Genomic DNA, 14,888 nt, shown 5'->3' with positions numbered 1-14,888 from the left:
CATAACCGTCCCGCACCACCTCCAGGACCCACTGATCGGACGTGATCTCGGCCCATTTGGGAAAAAAGTCGCGCAGCCGGGCCCCCACCGGAACCAAGGGGGGCGCCGGCAAGGCGTCATTGTGCAGGACGGGAAGCGGGGGAACCGGCGGAGGGATTCCCTGCCCCCCGACGGGCCCCCCGAAAGGGCTGCATGCGCTGGAAGAACCGACCCCGGGAAAACCCCGGAGACTGGAAAGAAGCAGCCCCACGCCCAGGGCGATACTTGCGAAATTCCCGCAAACGCCCCCGGGCCGCACCACCCCGAGATGCCGGGCGGGCACGGTCCTCCGGCAGACGGGGAACTTTCGAGTCCGACAGAGTCTGAATCAACTTATCCAAGTCCTCTCCAAATAAAAACGACCCCCGAAAGGGAAATTTAGTAAGCTTAGCTTTGGACGCAGCATCCGCCGCCCAAGCGCGCAGCCACAACACACGCCGTGCGGCCACGCCAAAAGCCATGGACTTAGCCGAGATCCGCACCAAGTCATACAGAGCATCCGAGAGGAATGAGGCAGCCATCTCAATCTTCGCTACCTCCTGATCCACCAGAGACCAGTCGTCAGACTCTCGATCCAAGACCCGCTCCGCCCACCGAAACACGGCGCGAGCGACCAGTCCCCCACAAATAGCCGCCTGGACCCCAAAGGCAGAGACTTGAAAATTTTGCTTAAGGATGGTCTCCAATTTGCGCTCCTCAGAGTCCCGCAAGGCAGAACCGCCCTCAACAGGCACGGTATGCCGCTTGGAAATAGCCGAGACCACCGCATCCACGACTGGCGAAGCTAACGTAGCCCGATCCCCTTCAGGAATGGGATACAGGCGAGCCATGCTGCGCGCCAGCCGAAACGGCGTCTCCGGCGTTTTCCACTGCTCAAGAATAATATCCCGAATATCCTGATGCATAGGAAAAGAGCGGGAAACGGAACGGATCCCTCGTAACAGAGGGTCCCCCACACGCGGAGTCTCCGGCGGCGCGTCCTCAAAACGCAAAGCCGAAGAAACCTGTTGAATAAGGTCAGGCAGCTCATCTCTCTGAAAAAGGCGCACCACGGACGCCTCGTCACTGGAGAACGGGAAACCCGACAACCCGCCGCCAGCTTCCGTCCCCTCCAGAGGGTCCTGGAATTCCTCAGAAGGGTCCAGGTCCTCCTCCAGACCGACACGTTCCTCCGACCACAAATCCTCGTCCCACGACACCCGCGGACGCTTGGACAAGAGAGGCGGCGGAGGGGACGTCACGTCAGACGAGAGAGGCAAAGCCGCAGGGAGCGCGGAGGAAACCCCACCCCCCGAGACCCCCTGGGCGCAACCGGGACCCCCAGCCGCCTGAAAATAGGCTTTGCATAATGAAAAGAAAAAATCAGGGGAAAAACCCCCCGAGGGTCCCAAGGGACTCCCTGCCACAGCAGGGGACCCAGCAGAAACCTGCCCCTGCTTAGCCAAAACAGGGGGAAGGTCACCTGAGGTGGAAGACAAAATGGAGGGGCCAGACAGAGAAGATGGCGTCTTTCCCGCCAAAACAGCTCCCTCCATAGCCTGCAGCGGCTGAGAGACCTGAATAGTCTCAGCCGCTAAAACAGGCAAGCCGGCATCAGCTGTCAAAATATCAGCTGAGAGGGAATCCTCTAAAACCCGACCGTCGGCGGCTCGGGGAATCCCTCCGTGGGCGGACGGAGAAGACCGGGCTTCTCCACCGTTCCCTGCCGACTCGCGAGGCACCATCGGCGGGGAGCTCTGGGCGCCTGCAGCCGCTGCCGACGGAGCTCCTCCACCGCACCGGCCTGAACACCGCTTGCACAGGCCGGCCGCGAGTGCCTCGCGTCTGGAGCACAATGAGCACTTTTTCCCTTTAGAAGTGCTCATTGCTCCATACGCGACCTAGCTGTAAACAAGTGCCGGTTAGTTGAAAAAATACAGTAAAATACAGTTTTCTTAAAGGGATACAACCCTCCAGACCAGCACTACCTCAGGATTTTTTTTTTTTTTTTTTTACAGAACAGACTCCACAGGCTCTCGAAGCAATATGCCTTGCTTGATTTAGGGGGCAAGGCTTACTGCTGAGGCTCCTCTAAAAAAATATGGGGAGGTGGAGGAAGTGGGGGGAGGGACCCCGCTCGTGACCCGCCGGGTTTGACACCCCCGAGGTCGGACGAACCCCCAAACAGAGTCCGTCCAAGCTCCGTCCGGCTAAAAACAGGGACAATAAACCTCTAAACAAATTCCAACAGCCCTACCAAGGGAGATGGGTACAGATCACTCAACACCTGCTGGAGACTGAAAGAAGACTGAGGGAAATAGAGAGGAGGGGCTAGGATATACTGTCCCAAAGTTTTGTTTTCAGTCTCCACCTGCTGGTCATGATTAGATATATACCAATCGTAAAGTTAACCTCTACTGGTCTGGAGAGTGCTAAAGAAATGACAATTATCAAATGTATCATCATAATGCAATACATGTGCAAGAAATCAAAATCCACAGAGCCCTTCCAGCATATACACACAGCAGTTCTTTTCAGCTTTAATGAGACTGCCATACCAACTAAGTGGGGAGCAGCTAAAGTCTCATACACTTAGGCTTGATTGGGCTATTCAAATTCTGGCCCTCATAGGAGTATGACAATATTTGCTCCTCATGAGATCCTCTCTCACCATCTTATGCTACTATCCAGGGCCCCCATAACAAATTCATCCTATTGGTATAATAAAAATCTTGCTTACTCATATCAATTCTCCCATCTCTAAGGCAATTACATCCAGCGGCATACCTGCTTCCCCACTAATATTTAAATTATTTAACAGACAATCCTTAAAATTTTCAGCCAGAATTCCCCACTCCTTTCTGATTCAAGCACAGCATGAGTGAATAAAAGATATTTCCATTTTAGCAAAGATAGAAAAAATTCCTGGGGCCAGGTTGCCCTGGGCACCAAAAATTTAGCACCTGGAGGAGGAATTACATTAGGAGCTTGCTAGTTTAAGGTGGCAAGGTAGTATATAAATGGTAGTATAGTACTCCCCCAAAATTCACAGGGGTTTCGTTCTAGGAACCCCCGTGAATTTCAAAAAACTGCGAATGCGGTTTAGGGGCATCCCCTTGTAGAGGTCAACCTTGCTGTCAGTATGAATTAACTGTTTAACGGTTGAAAGGCCCTTCCTACCTGTTTCGAGGGAGTGCAGTGTTGCTTGTCTCCTCATTGAGGGCATTGGCTATGCTTGGTGCCGGCAGTTTTCTCCTTGGTTTTCCTTCATCTTGCCGGCTGGTGTCTACGTGCCTTCCTGCTTGGTGCCGGATGTCTCTTCCTTCGCGCCAGCTTGTTCCAACCGCCTCTTCCTGGTACTAAAGTCAAGCTACACCAATCAGGAGCTGCTTTGACACGTTAAAGCAGCTCCTGATTGGTGTAACCATGACTTTAATACCAGGAAGAGGCGATCAGAAAATGCTGCGAATTACTGAGGCACCATTTACAGAATCAGGCCCTTAGCATACACTAGTTCCTTTAGCATGTGCTGAGCTTTAATAAAAGGAGCCTTTATATTTAGAAAACTTTGGCATCGGTCAAAAACTATTTCCACCACAGGTTTAGATTTTTTTAAGATAATTGAATTATGAACAAACTGAACCATGAATAGATAGTGATTAAGATTGAAGCTTTGGCTGGCACTACTGTTTACAAGTTTCAGACCTGTGCTAATTCAACTGCCTTTTTCAATTATGATTCAATACAGAGGTTTCTGAACCCAGTCCTCAGGACACACCTAGCCATTCAGGTTTTCAAGATATCCAAAATGAATATACATGAGATAAATTTGCACACACTACCTCCATCTCAAATCTCTTTAAAATTCCAAACAATTTTAGTCGCTAGTGGAGGCTAACATCACTCATAGAAGTGCCCTACACTAGCACAAACATACCAGGCGACTTTACATCAAATCTCAGTTGTGCCACTGAGGTTCGGTGTCAAGTTGCCCTGTATGTGTGCACTACCACCATCTCATGCATATTAATTTTAGATATCCTGGAAACCTGACTGTCTAGGTATGTCCTAAGGACTGCGTTAAGAACCCCTGTTTGAAGGGATACTGAACTTTCAGTAAAGAACTAAATCCACAAGCTTGAAAATCATTATTCTAGTACCTCAAATATTTACAATAAATTTTGCTCAGGAGCTTTTACCACTAACTTCATTTTCAATTCTCAAGACATTAAAGATATATTTCTCCCTGTAAGAGCCAAAAAGTATGCTAAGAAAAATTTGATTCAACACTGAAAGTTTTGAGCCTTTTATTTAAAATAATAATCTCGCCAAATACAAAACTCTCATAAGCAAGGCTAGAAGCTTCTCTCTCTTGGCCCAGTTTACCAAATCCACCCAGAAAATGAATAAGCAAAACAAGGTTAAACAAATAAAGGTTGGCAAAAATCCTTGCCTTTTTACAGCCTCTCCCCTAGATTGCCACTTTGATGACCTAAGGAATTGGGAATGCGGATCAAACACAAACATTTAAATCCTGCTCCATGCCCAATACAAGAACTAGGAAGGTTACAAACACACACATTACTCTGTATTCTGCCAAACTAAATTCACACTGATTGTAAAAGATGGTGAATGCAAGTTTAAGTATGCTTTTCTTGCACTAATGAGCTTAGGGTGGAGATATTAGAAGCCATTTTGTTATGGGATAACCACATTTCAAATGTTATAAGTAGATCCTGTTATGCGTACCCGTAATTCCAGTGTACATATACTTCTGACAGCAGAAATGATTCAGTGTGTAAACAAAACTCCTCTCTTAACTTTTTATTTACTATATTCTTACTATGCTTTCATGCCCTTGGACATCCTTTCCTTTGAATTGTGTACATTACAGAACCCATGCTCCGTTTAGTTTGTCCTTGTTATTATCATGTTTTGAAAGAGTTGCTTTAAATATTGTATTTTGTTATTTTTTTATAATAAAAATACCAAGACTTAAAAAATAATGGACACATGGAAAACTTTACGATTTATTAATAATTTAACACCTCTTCCAATTCAAAAATCTACATATCAAAATATATGGCTAAACCCCAGAATCCAAATAAGCGGTTTTAAGATTGTCTGGAAGGATTGGATTAAAGCAGGTATACGAACCTTAAATGATGTTATATCTAATGGCAAACTGCTGGATTTTTCACAGCTGCAACTTAAATTTGGTCTAGATAAAAAACAAAGTTATAAGTGGTTGCAACTGAAGCAGGCTATTCAGCAGGGTTCCCTGAATGGAAATCTCTTAATAATCAATTTAGTTTGGATTTTTTATGCTTTCAGGCAGACTTCCTGGGTCACCAGGCCGCACAGTGGTATAAATTATTATCTGGCTATTTAAATAAGAAACCAAAAACTGCACTTAAGAGATATTTGGAGCATTGAGATTAAGCATCAAATTAGTGCGTCTCAATGGCCACGTATTTGGTCCTGGAGGATGAAGTGTACAATGTCTGCATCTATGAGACAAACATGGTTTTTCCTGTTGCATAGAGCACTCTGGACCCCTGTTCGTTTACAAAAATTGGATTGCTCTAAGTCTAATAGATGTTGGCATTGTCATCTTGAAGCTGGAACTTAAGATCATTTATTGTTTTACTAGTATTTTAGCCCGTTACATTAACGGGTGCTAGAATATATGTCTGTCTGTCTGTCTTTATTTCCATCTCTCTCTCTCTCTGTTCTGCTGTCTTTCTTTCTGTTTGTCTCTGTCCCTGGCCCCCTTTGTCTGTCTGTCTTTCTGTGTCTCTCCCTGTCCCTGTGTCTTTCTTCTTTTCTTTCTGTCTCCCTTCCTCCCCCTGGTGGTAGAATATATGTCTGTCTTTCTTTCTGTTTCTCTCCATACCCCTGTCTTTTTCTTTCTGTCTCTCTTCCTCCCACTGTTTTTCTTTCTGTCTCTCTCCCTCCCTGGCCCCCTTTGTCTGTCTGTCTTTCTGTCTCTCTCCCAGCCCCTGTCCCTGTGTCTTTCTTCCTATCTCCTTCCCTACTTCCCTGTCCAGCAGCCGCAGCATTCCCTCTCCCTCTATTTGCCACGAGAGGAGCCTGCACGGACCTAACAGCCCGAGCCCCCAGCAGTGTAACTTCCCGGCGGCTCCTCTCACAATCGCCGCCTTCTCCGACGCAGGAGCGGCTCGTGAGAGGAGCCGCTGCAGCGTCTTTGAGAAGTTGAAAAAAACTTTGGCCCGTCTCCGTGCTCAGCCGCGGGGGGCGGCTCCTCTCATGATCCCCACCTGCGTCGAAAGTCCGACATAGGCGGGGATCGTGAGAGTAGCCACCGCTGCATCTTTCAAAGAACCGTAAGCCGCGCATGCGCACTTCCTATGGGTCGCTACAGCTCACGGAAAACGGACCCACGCGATGGGAGTGCGCATGCGCGGCCTAGCGTTTTATTATATTAGATTGTCCATTCATTAAGGCTTTTTGGGAGTCTATTTGGGATCAAATAAATTGTTTGTTAGAGAACCATGTAGCATTGTCATATGACACAATTTTATTTGGCATGTATATGAGAGCTAAATGTCAAATATCTGCTAATAATAACAAGCTTTTATTGATATTAACAGGAGTTGCCATCCAACAAATAACATAATTGGAAGGACTGTAAAAGACTGAATTATTGTTTTGGTGGTCTTCAGTTTGTCATGTGTATAAAATGGAAAGAGCGTTGGCTGTTCAAAAAGGTTATTATAATAAATTTAAGGATGTGCGGGGACCTTTATTAAATTATAGTAATGAATAAGTTACACTTTTCCCAATCTTAATACACATGTGGATTTGAGGGGGGGGATTTCTTGTTTTTCCATTAAGAATATATAGATGATTGTCGTAAGATATTATTTTCATGTGGTATATATTAGTTGTATATGAATTTGGGAGGGGGGTGGGGTTAAATCTTCTTGGTGTATGATATTGAAAATTTTTCAAGTGATGCTGTATTATATTTGGTTGATATTTACTGTACACTTGATGTAAGTTTAAAAATGAATAAAGAAATTATAAAACTAAAAAAAAAGACTTAAAAAATAATACACACATACGTATATAGATAATTTTTTTTTTTTTAAATCTTGGTATTTTTATTATAGAAAATTTAACAATACAAATCTTCTGATTCTCCTACCCTAGTTCATTGGCGTACACTGATGTTGGAACTCGCTTCCATGGAACTTCTTCACTTTCCTTCTTTGGACACGATGCTGGGGAGGGTGTTTTGTTTTCGCTGGGAGCCCTTTTGGTCTACTCTGACGCCCAGAGCTTGCAGCCATCTTTTGAATGTTTGATTTTTTCTGTTTCTGACACACTGGAATGGGGTTTATGGTTTGTTCATCGATACTTATGTACATTTGGGAGGGGGGAAGGTGGGGTGGGATGCGGAGCATCATGGTGAAATGCGACAGAATTTGGGACTCATTGGTTTGAATTGTACACTGTGTTGCTCTGTATTTTCTTTTCTTTTGCTTTTGAAAATCAATAAATATCATATTCATAAAAAACAATACAATATTAAAAGCAACTCTTTCAAAACATTATAATAACAAGAACAAACTAAACAGCATGGGTTCTGTAATGTAGTTGTATGGCCTTATAGTCAACATCACTTTATGTATATAATTTGTGTTATAAATAACTAGTTGATTTCATGTTATAGTTAATTACTGTATATTTTTATTAATTATATATTTCTACTGATTTGTTTATTTTGATTATTTATCTTAAAATTAATAAAATATTTTAAAAAAATTAAAAAATAAAATTTAAAGAAACAATACAATATAACATTTCAAAACATGATAATGGCAAGAACAAACTAAATAGAGCATGAGTTCTGTAATGTACACAATTCAAAGGAAAGGATGTCCAAGGGCAGGAAATCTTACTACAGCGGTTCTCAACCTGTGGGTCACGACCCCTTTGGGGGTCAAACGACCCTTTCACAGAGGTCGCCTAAGACCACTGGAAAACACATATTTCCGATGGTCTTAGGCAATGTTGGTCAACTGCCGGTCCGCAGAAATTTTCTGCCGGTCCGCAGGGTCAGCTTGTCCATCGGGCCCAAGACAGCGTTCTTCAGCTGCCGGTCCACGGTGTGATCAACACGGTGTCTTCGGGTCGGCTCCTTGAGTGCTGCAGTGCACAAAGCTGTGGGAAAAAGCTCTTACTGCGCCTGAACCGGAAGCCTTCTCTCTGATGTTGCAATGTCAGAGGGAAGGCTTCCAGATGAGGTGCGGGACGCGCGTGAGGAGCCGCTGCCCACAGCTTTGTGCAATGCAGCACTCAGGGAGCAGGCCCAAAGACGCTATGTTGATCGACAGGGGGCAGGTCAGAAGGCAAGGCACATGGAGGGAGAGAGACAACAACGATAGGGGAAATGCTTTTATTTTTTTTAATTTAGTGATTGATTTGTCTGTTCAGGAAAAAATGCATTTGCTTCTTTTCCTCTTCTTAGGGTTTGTTTGTAAATATTAGTTTCCTCTTCTTAGGGTTTGTTTGTAAATATTAGTACTTTTAGTTTTTGGTCCTGCATTTGCATGATAGGAATGAATGTTGAAAAGCATACAGTGACATCTAGAGCATTGAGATAAAGCAGTATATTTCTGCATCTCGATGGCCACGTATTTGGATTTGGAGGATGAGATGTACAGCGTCAGCATCTATGAGACAAACCTGGTTTTTCTTGTTACATTGATCTTTTTGGACCCCGGTTAGGTTACACAGGTTAGATGGTTCTAAATCTAATAGATGCTGGCACTGTCATCTTGACATTGGGACACCGGATCATCTGTTGTTCTACTGTCCTTTGATACTCAACTTTTGGAAGTCAATATGGGGTAGGATTAACAACAAATTGGAGTCATCAGTTCCACTGACATACGAGTCGGTCATATGTGGAACATTACTACATGTTAAGCCCCCTATGGATCGATATAAAAGCTCTCTTTTCCTTATCATGACCGGGATTGCCATCCAGATGATAATTGGAAGAATTAGGATCGTTTAAATTTCCCTTTCTGGTGGGAGAATCTGTGTTCCAGCTATAGAAACGAAAAAATGAATGCCGATAGTTTAGGGCACAGTAATTTATTTAAATTGGTTTGGGGTCCATTGACATCTTACATTTCTTCACTATAGTAGGTCTTTGATTAGGAGTCAGTTTTTGTTTGTTTTCATACACATCCAGGGAAGGGGGGATCATTTCTGTTTTAATTTTGTTATTTGGATATTTACACATGGGGTGGGTGGGAGGATGGGAGGATTTTATTAATTAGAATAGGGTAAGGTTTTTGCGACAATCTATGTTTTTGTGTTTTATTAAATAATCATTGGGTGGGTGGGAGAAAGTGGTTGGTTATGAATACTTGTACGTTGAATGTGCTTTTATTGTATTATTATATGTTATATTATTTTTATGTATTGCACTATTGAAGTTTATAGATGCATATTGCTATCTGTCTTTCCTACAGTGTTGGTCATTTCTTGTATTTTTAAAATATGTTATTGAAGGATTTACAAATTTGATTTTTATATATATGTTGCTGATATTTTCAAGAATGTTTTTGTATTGTTTTGTTTTTCTTGCTTTGTGTATGTTTAATTGGAAACCGCTGTGACTCCAGGCGATATATTAAGTTTTTAAATAAATAAATAAACCTGCCTACCAGGCTTTATTGTCAGCTCACTGGCTGCCTGTAGCCAAACATTGCTTCTTGAAGGGCCTGATGCTAGCGTTCAAATCCTTGAATGGCATGACACTAGGCTACATGACAGTCAAGCTTCCTCAGTACATGCCAAACAGATCCCTCCACTCCCAGGATGAAATATGCCTCAAAACTTCCCTGGTCATGCCCTTCAACTGTAAACTGCCAAAACGACGTTCTTACTCCCACTTCATACCGAGCCACTTGAATCGACTGCCCCCCACAGATCAGATCCCTTGAAGGACTCTTCAACTTTAGGAAATCAATAAAAACAGCTAACTCTCCCGCCATGACCGACGGATCAAAAAGAAATGTATACTGTTACTAGATCCTTGGTATATGTCACATTAGGATAAAACCTGTATTGAAACATCTTGAACTGTTAATTATGGCAAATTTAACCTGTAAACTGTATATTGGAATTAAATCCCTAGTATGTATCGAGCTAGGATAAACACGTGCATCAAAAAATTGTACTGTAACCTGTCAATTGTATATTATGTATGTTAACCTGTAACCCGGTGTGTATCCATGCCTGCAACTGTGTGTGTGTGTGTGACAATCGCAGGCATAGATGAACAATTGTGCTGCTTGGAACATATTATTTGTATTAAATAAATAGCATGCAAATGCTGAAAATTCATTAGGAAAGTACTTGCACCGGTACAATGTGAACAGATAAAATAATTCTCTTCCCATAGCAATGAAACAGTAAGTTTTACAGACACAAATCGCAGATTTCACTTGCCTCGAGTCCAGCAGCTCCAGAGCATTCACAGGAGACAGCGGGGGCCATTGATGAACCAGAGAGTAGATTTCAGAGAGACTCACCCAGTCCCAGTTTGGGGCACTTGCTAATACTTTTGGCAGGCTGTTTTTATCTTCATGGCAATAGTATCGCATTTCCCACAAAAACGTTTTGTCTTCCTTCAGAAGTCTATACAGAAGGAACATAAACATTTTATGAGCCTACAAAACAATACACAGTAAATGAAACGCAACCAAAAAAGGAGCTGGCCAGGAAATGCTCTAGACCGCCGAATTGGGGAGAGCAATTGTTCAGTCTTTAAGCATGCAAAACCCAGCACCTCTTTCACAGCTTTCCAAAGGCCTCGACATCCACTACTAAACTGAACTTTTATTATTTTAAAGCTGTTATTAGAGTACTTTATTCTGTCTAAGCTGGTTGTTGCTCATCACTTGTCACGAATGATGGAAGAGACCATTCTAAACGTCATTTCTGCATGTAAAACAGTGCTCTGCACGCTGTAATAGACAATTATAAAAAATTGGGCATACAGCCTCACAAGTAGCCTTATCCAGGATCAGAGGAGGTATTCCTGGATAGGTGATTTCATTTCTGCATGTACTCTTCAAAATACATGCAAATGTGCATAAAATCATCCAGAACAGATATAAAATAATAAGTGCATCAATTCCCTGCGGTGACTTTCAAAAGAGATGCATGCACATATTTTTGGTTTTGAAAATTTGCCAGAGAAGAATATGGGCATACTATATCTATCTATCTCTGAATGACTGTCAGTCATAAGCAAAACGACGTAAGGCAGGAGCAAATCTCAAATTCAAAGAACAAGTCAAAGATTTTGATAACAGATTTGTAAGATGGTAACCTGTGCATATAGATGATATTTCAAGATTTGTCTTATGAATCATGTGTACTGATGAATATCCATGATAATTTGGTTCTCAACAGAAACTGATGTGATCTGCCTCGGGTATTCTCCCATGAATGAAGGTCATAGATGGTGGTTGGCCTCGTGTTTCATTAAATACTGCTCTCTTTGATGGGCATAGTACAAATCTGAACTCTTTCTGACTTGGTGAAGTTTCAAAAAGGAGCACACGAAGGGTGCCAGTTTAAATAACCAGTTCCAATGTCTACATTACCAAATACTGATCTTATCTGAACTCACAACTTAGAAAAATAAAACAGGTATTAACTCCCTGAAGTAATCTGGGCCATAGCCCTCTTGTGATTTTTTTCCCCCAAATGTGTAAAAAGACAACACAGAAACACATATACTGAACTGTAATATACAACATACCCACAAATGGAATCTTTGGCAAGAATTGAAAATAGTCGTGTTTTTTTGTGTTTTCCCAGTGTCTCCAGACTATGTTGTGCAGGGTTGTTAGCAGACGGTGGAGCAGTATACACAATATCTGTGGCAGGGGATGGAAAGTCAACCTTCAAATGAAGCAGAAAACTGTTTGATGGGGTAGAGATTTTTCAAAAGCTCCGTCAACTATCATTTCACCGTAGCAAACTATATACCGTTTTGTAGTGAAAACATTTTACAAAGTATGAAAGTAAGAAAATTTGGAGCAAATAGCCCAGCTCTGTTCAGTCCCTTAGTTAACAGCTTTGGTTACTGCTAAACTTCTAGTATTCCAGTAACTTAAATTGACAGATATCGCTACCTTATATGCTGCATAGTAAGGGGACAATTCTACAGTACAACACCTGGGTACCAAAGTTAGATGCCATTTATAGAACCAGGATACATCAACATAATTAGGAGATTTAAACATATACAAAATTCGCTAATAAAGTGCAGATCATCATAGAAAACAGGGTAGTACAAAAAACACTATAAATCTTCAATTATGACCCTTGGGCCACTCCAAGGGCTTCTTTTATCAAGCCGCACTAGCGGGGTTAACGTGCGCGACTTTTCATCACGCGCTAACCCCTGCGCTGGCTAAAAACTACTGCCTGCTCAAGAGGAGGCAGTAGCATCTAGCGCGTCCAGCGGTTTAGCGTGCGCTATTGCGTGCGTTAAACCGCTAGCGCAGCTTGATAAATGGAGCCCCAAATTTCAATTAAATTCAAACTATATTTTATAGCACCTTCTCTTATTTATTTATTTTTAAGTGGTTTACAATCAGGTACTTTATCATATTTATATTATATTGTTTTGAAAGAAATCTTAAAAAAAATTTTGGGATCACTCCATAGACCCAATAATTAAATTCTTAATCAACAGCGTGGTAACTTGTGTGCGGCCTTTTGTTTTCCCTATCGCGCCGGGCCTGGTGAAGGGGAAGGCTCCCGTTTTACGGAGAGGGTGGTGGATGCCTGGAATGCGCTCACGAGAGAGGTGGTGGAGAGTAAAACTGTGACTGAGTTCAAAGAAGCGTGGGATGAACACAGAGGATCTAGAAACAGAAAATAATATTAAATATTGAATTAAGGCCAGTACTGGGCAGACTTGCACGGTCTGTGTCTGTATATGGCCATTTGGGGGAGGATGGGCTGGAGAGGGCTTCAATGGCTGGGAGGGTGTAGATGGGCTGGAGTAGGTTTTGACGGAGATTTCGGCAGTTGGAACCCAAGAACAGTACCGGGTAGAGCTTTGGATTCTTGCCCAGAAATAGCTAAGAAGAAAAATCAGGTTGCAAGACTTACACCCTTAATGGCAAGATCCTAACAAGAACTGAAGCGGAACGAGACTTAGGGGTGATCGTCAGTGAGGACATGAAGACTGCAAATCAAGTGGAGCAAGCTTCCTCCAAAGCAAGGCAAATCATAGGTTGCATTCGCAGGAGTTTTGTCAAAAGTAAACCTGAAGTCATTATGCCATTGTATAGATCCATGGTGAGACCACACCTGGAGTACTGTGTGCAGTTCTGGAGGCCGCATTACCATAAGGATGTGCTGAGACTAGAATCGGTCCAGAGAATGGACACCCGGATGGTCTCGGGACTCAAGGATCTCCCATACGAGGAGCGGCTAGGATAGTTACAGCTCTACTCACTCGAGGAACGCAGAGAGAGGGGAGACATGATCGAGACATTCAAGTATCTCACGGGCCGCATCGAGGTGGAAGAGGATATCTTCTTTTTCAAGGGTCCCACGGCAACAAGGGGGCATCCGTGGAAAATCAGGGGTGAGAAACTGCACGGTGACACTAGGAAGTTCTTCTTCACTGAAAGGGTGGTTGATCGCTGGAATAGTCTTCCACTTCAGGTCATTGAGGCCAGCAGCGTGCCTGATTTTAAGGCCAAATGGGATAGACATGTGGAATCTATTTACAGAGATAGGTAGGGAGGGTCATTGGGGTGGGCAGACTAGATGGGCCGTGGCCCTTATCTGCCGTCTATTTCTATGTTTCGGGTCTTTATCTGCTGTCATCTACTATGTTACTATGTTTCATACTTCTCTACTGGGATAGAGCCTGGAAACTTATCTGGTGAGATTCCGCCACTTCTCTTTCTCCTCGGTCTGTTGACTGTCGTGAAAGCAAAAGGAGAGTTTATTAGGGTAGACTCTGAGCTAAGGATGGATTTCTATAAAGCAATCTTACTATTAAAGAACCATGTTAGCACGTGTGTTAATTGACATAGTGTGAGGGGTCTATACACAGCTTCTTAGTCTGCAGCTGGGAAAGCAGTGGAATAAAATTGCTTAGGATGGTTAGAAGCTAAAGTAATGAAGGAACTCCTGTGCAAACGGCATACGATTCCTTAAGGGTGGTTTATATACCATAGCTTGCAAGCTGGATTGCAGAAGATGTCAATCATTTTTTCTCAGCTCTGTCTTCTTGTCTCCCTGGGCAGTGTCCTCTCCTGTCTTCTGCAAGTAAGTTGAGAATTTGTCTTTTCATCTGCTCTGCATTGGATTTCTTATTTTCAAGGGTTTCTGGGGTTGTCCTAAGAGTCTCCCACCTCTAAAATCCTATTTCCAGTGCAATAGGTGTGTCATTCTAGACATGTGGGTTATTTCCCTATGGCCGCGAACCATCAGCAAAAGGAATCTATTCTGGATTTTTTCTCCTAGAGAGTTGCGCAGAAACAGAAATAAAACCTGTCTTCACCCATCCCCGTAGGTGTCAGAAGTGGTTGTTTCATTTGGATGTGCTACTGAATTAAAGGCTCTGTTAAATTTACAAGTAAGGAAAGACACTTTATTAATTTGGAAATATTAATTGTAAATGGGTCTCTGCTAGAGTCTCTAATGTAAATGTAAATACTCCAGCTGATGAGTACCCTCAAGCTACGTCAGCTGAGGACTTCTCTGAAGGTGGTCAGGTCCCTTTTGCCAAGGTTGGCAAGCAGCAGCAGCATCCCTGAGTCACACATTCTGGTATCCCAGTGGCT

At 43.1% G+C, this 14,888-nt stretch overlaps 1 protein-coding gene across 1 annotated transcript in view; it reads right to left on the bottom strand.

The window, feature by feature from the left end:
• PIK3C2A (phosphatidylinositol-4-phosphate 3-kinase catalytic subunit type 2 alpha) overlaps positions 1–14,888 on the bottom strand; it is a 178,718-nt gene that overhangs the window by 40,096 nt on the left and 123,734 nt on the right. The window contains exons 15-16 of the mRNA XM_033928461.1: positions 11,834–11,976; positions 10,513–10,701 (exon numbers count right to left, since the gene is read on the bottom strand). Of these exons, the coding sequence (XP_033784352.1) occupies positions 10,513–10,701; positions 11,834–11,976 (332 nt within the window). The remainder of the gene's footprint in view (positions 1–10,512; positions 10,702–11,833; positions 11,977–14,888) is intronic.

Source organism: Geotrypetes seraphini, chromosome 19, assembly GCF_902459505.1.
Source record: "Geotrypetes seraphini chromosome 19, aGeoSer1.1, whole genome shotgun sequence".
NCBI lineage: Eukaryota > Metazoa > Chordata > Amphibia > Gymnophiona > Dermophiidae > Geotrypetes > Geotrypetes seraphini.
This window is presented reverse-complemented; position numbering and strand designations above follow the sequence as displayed.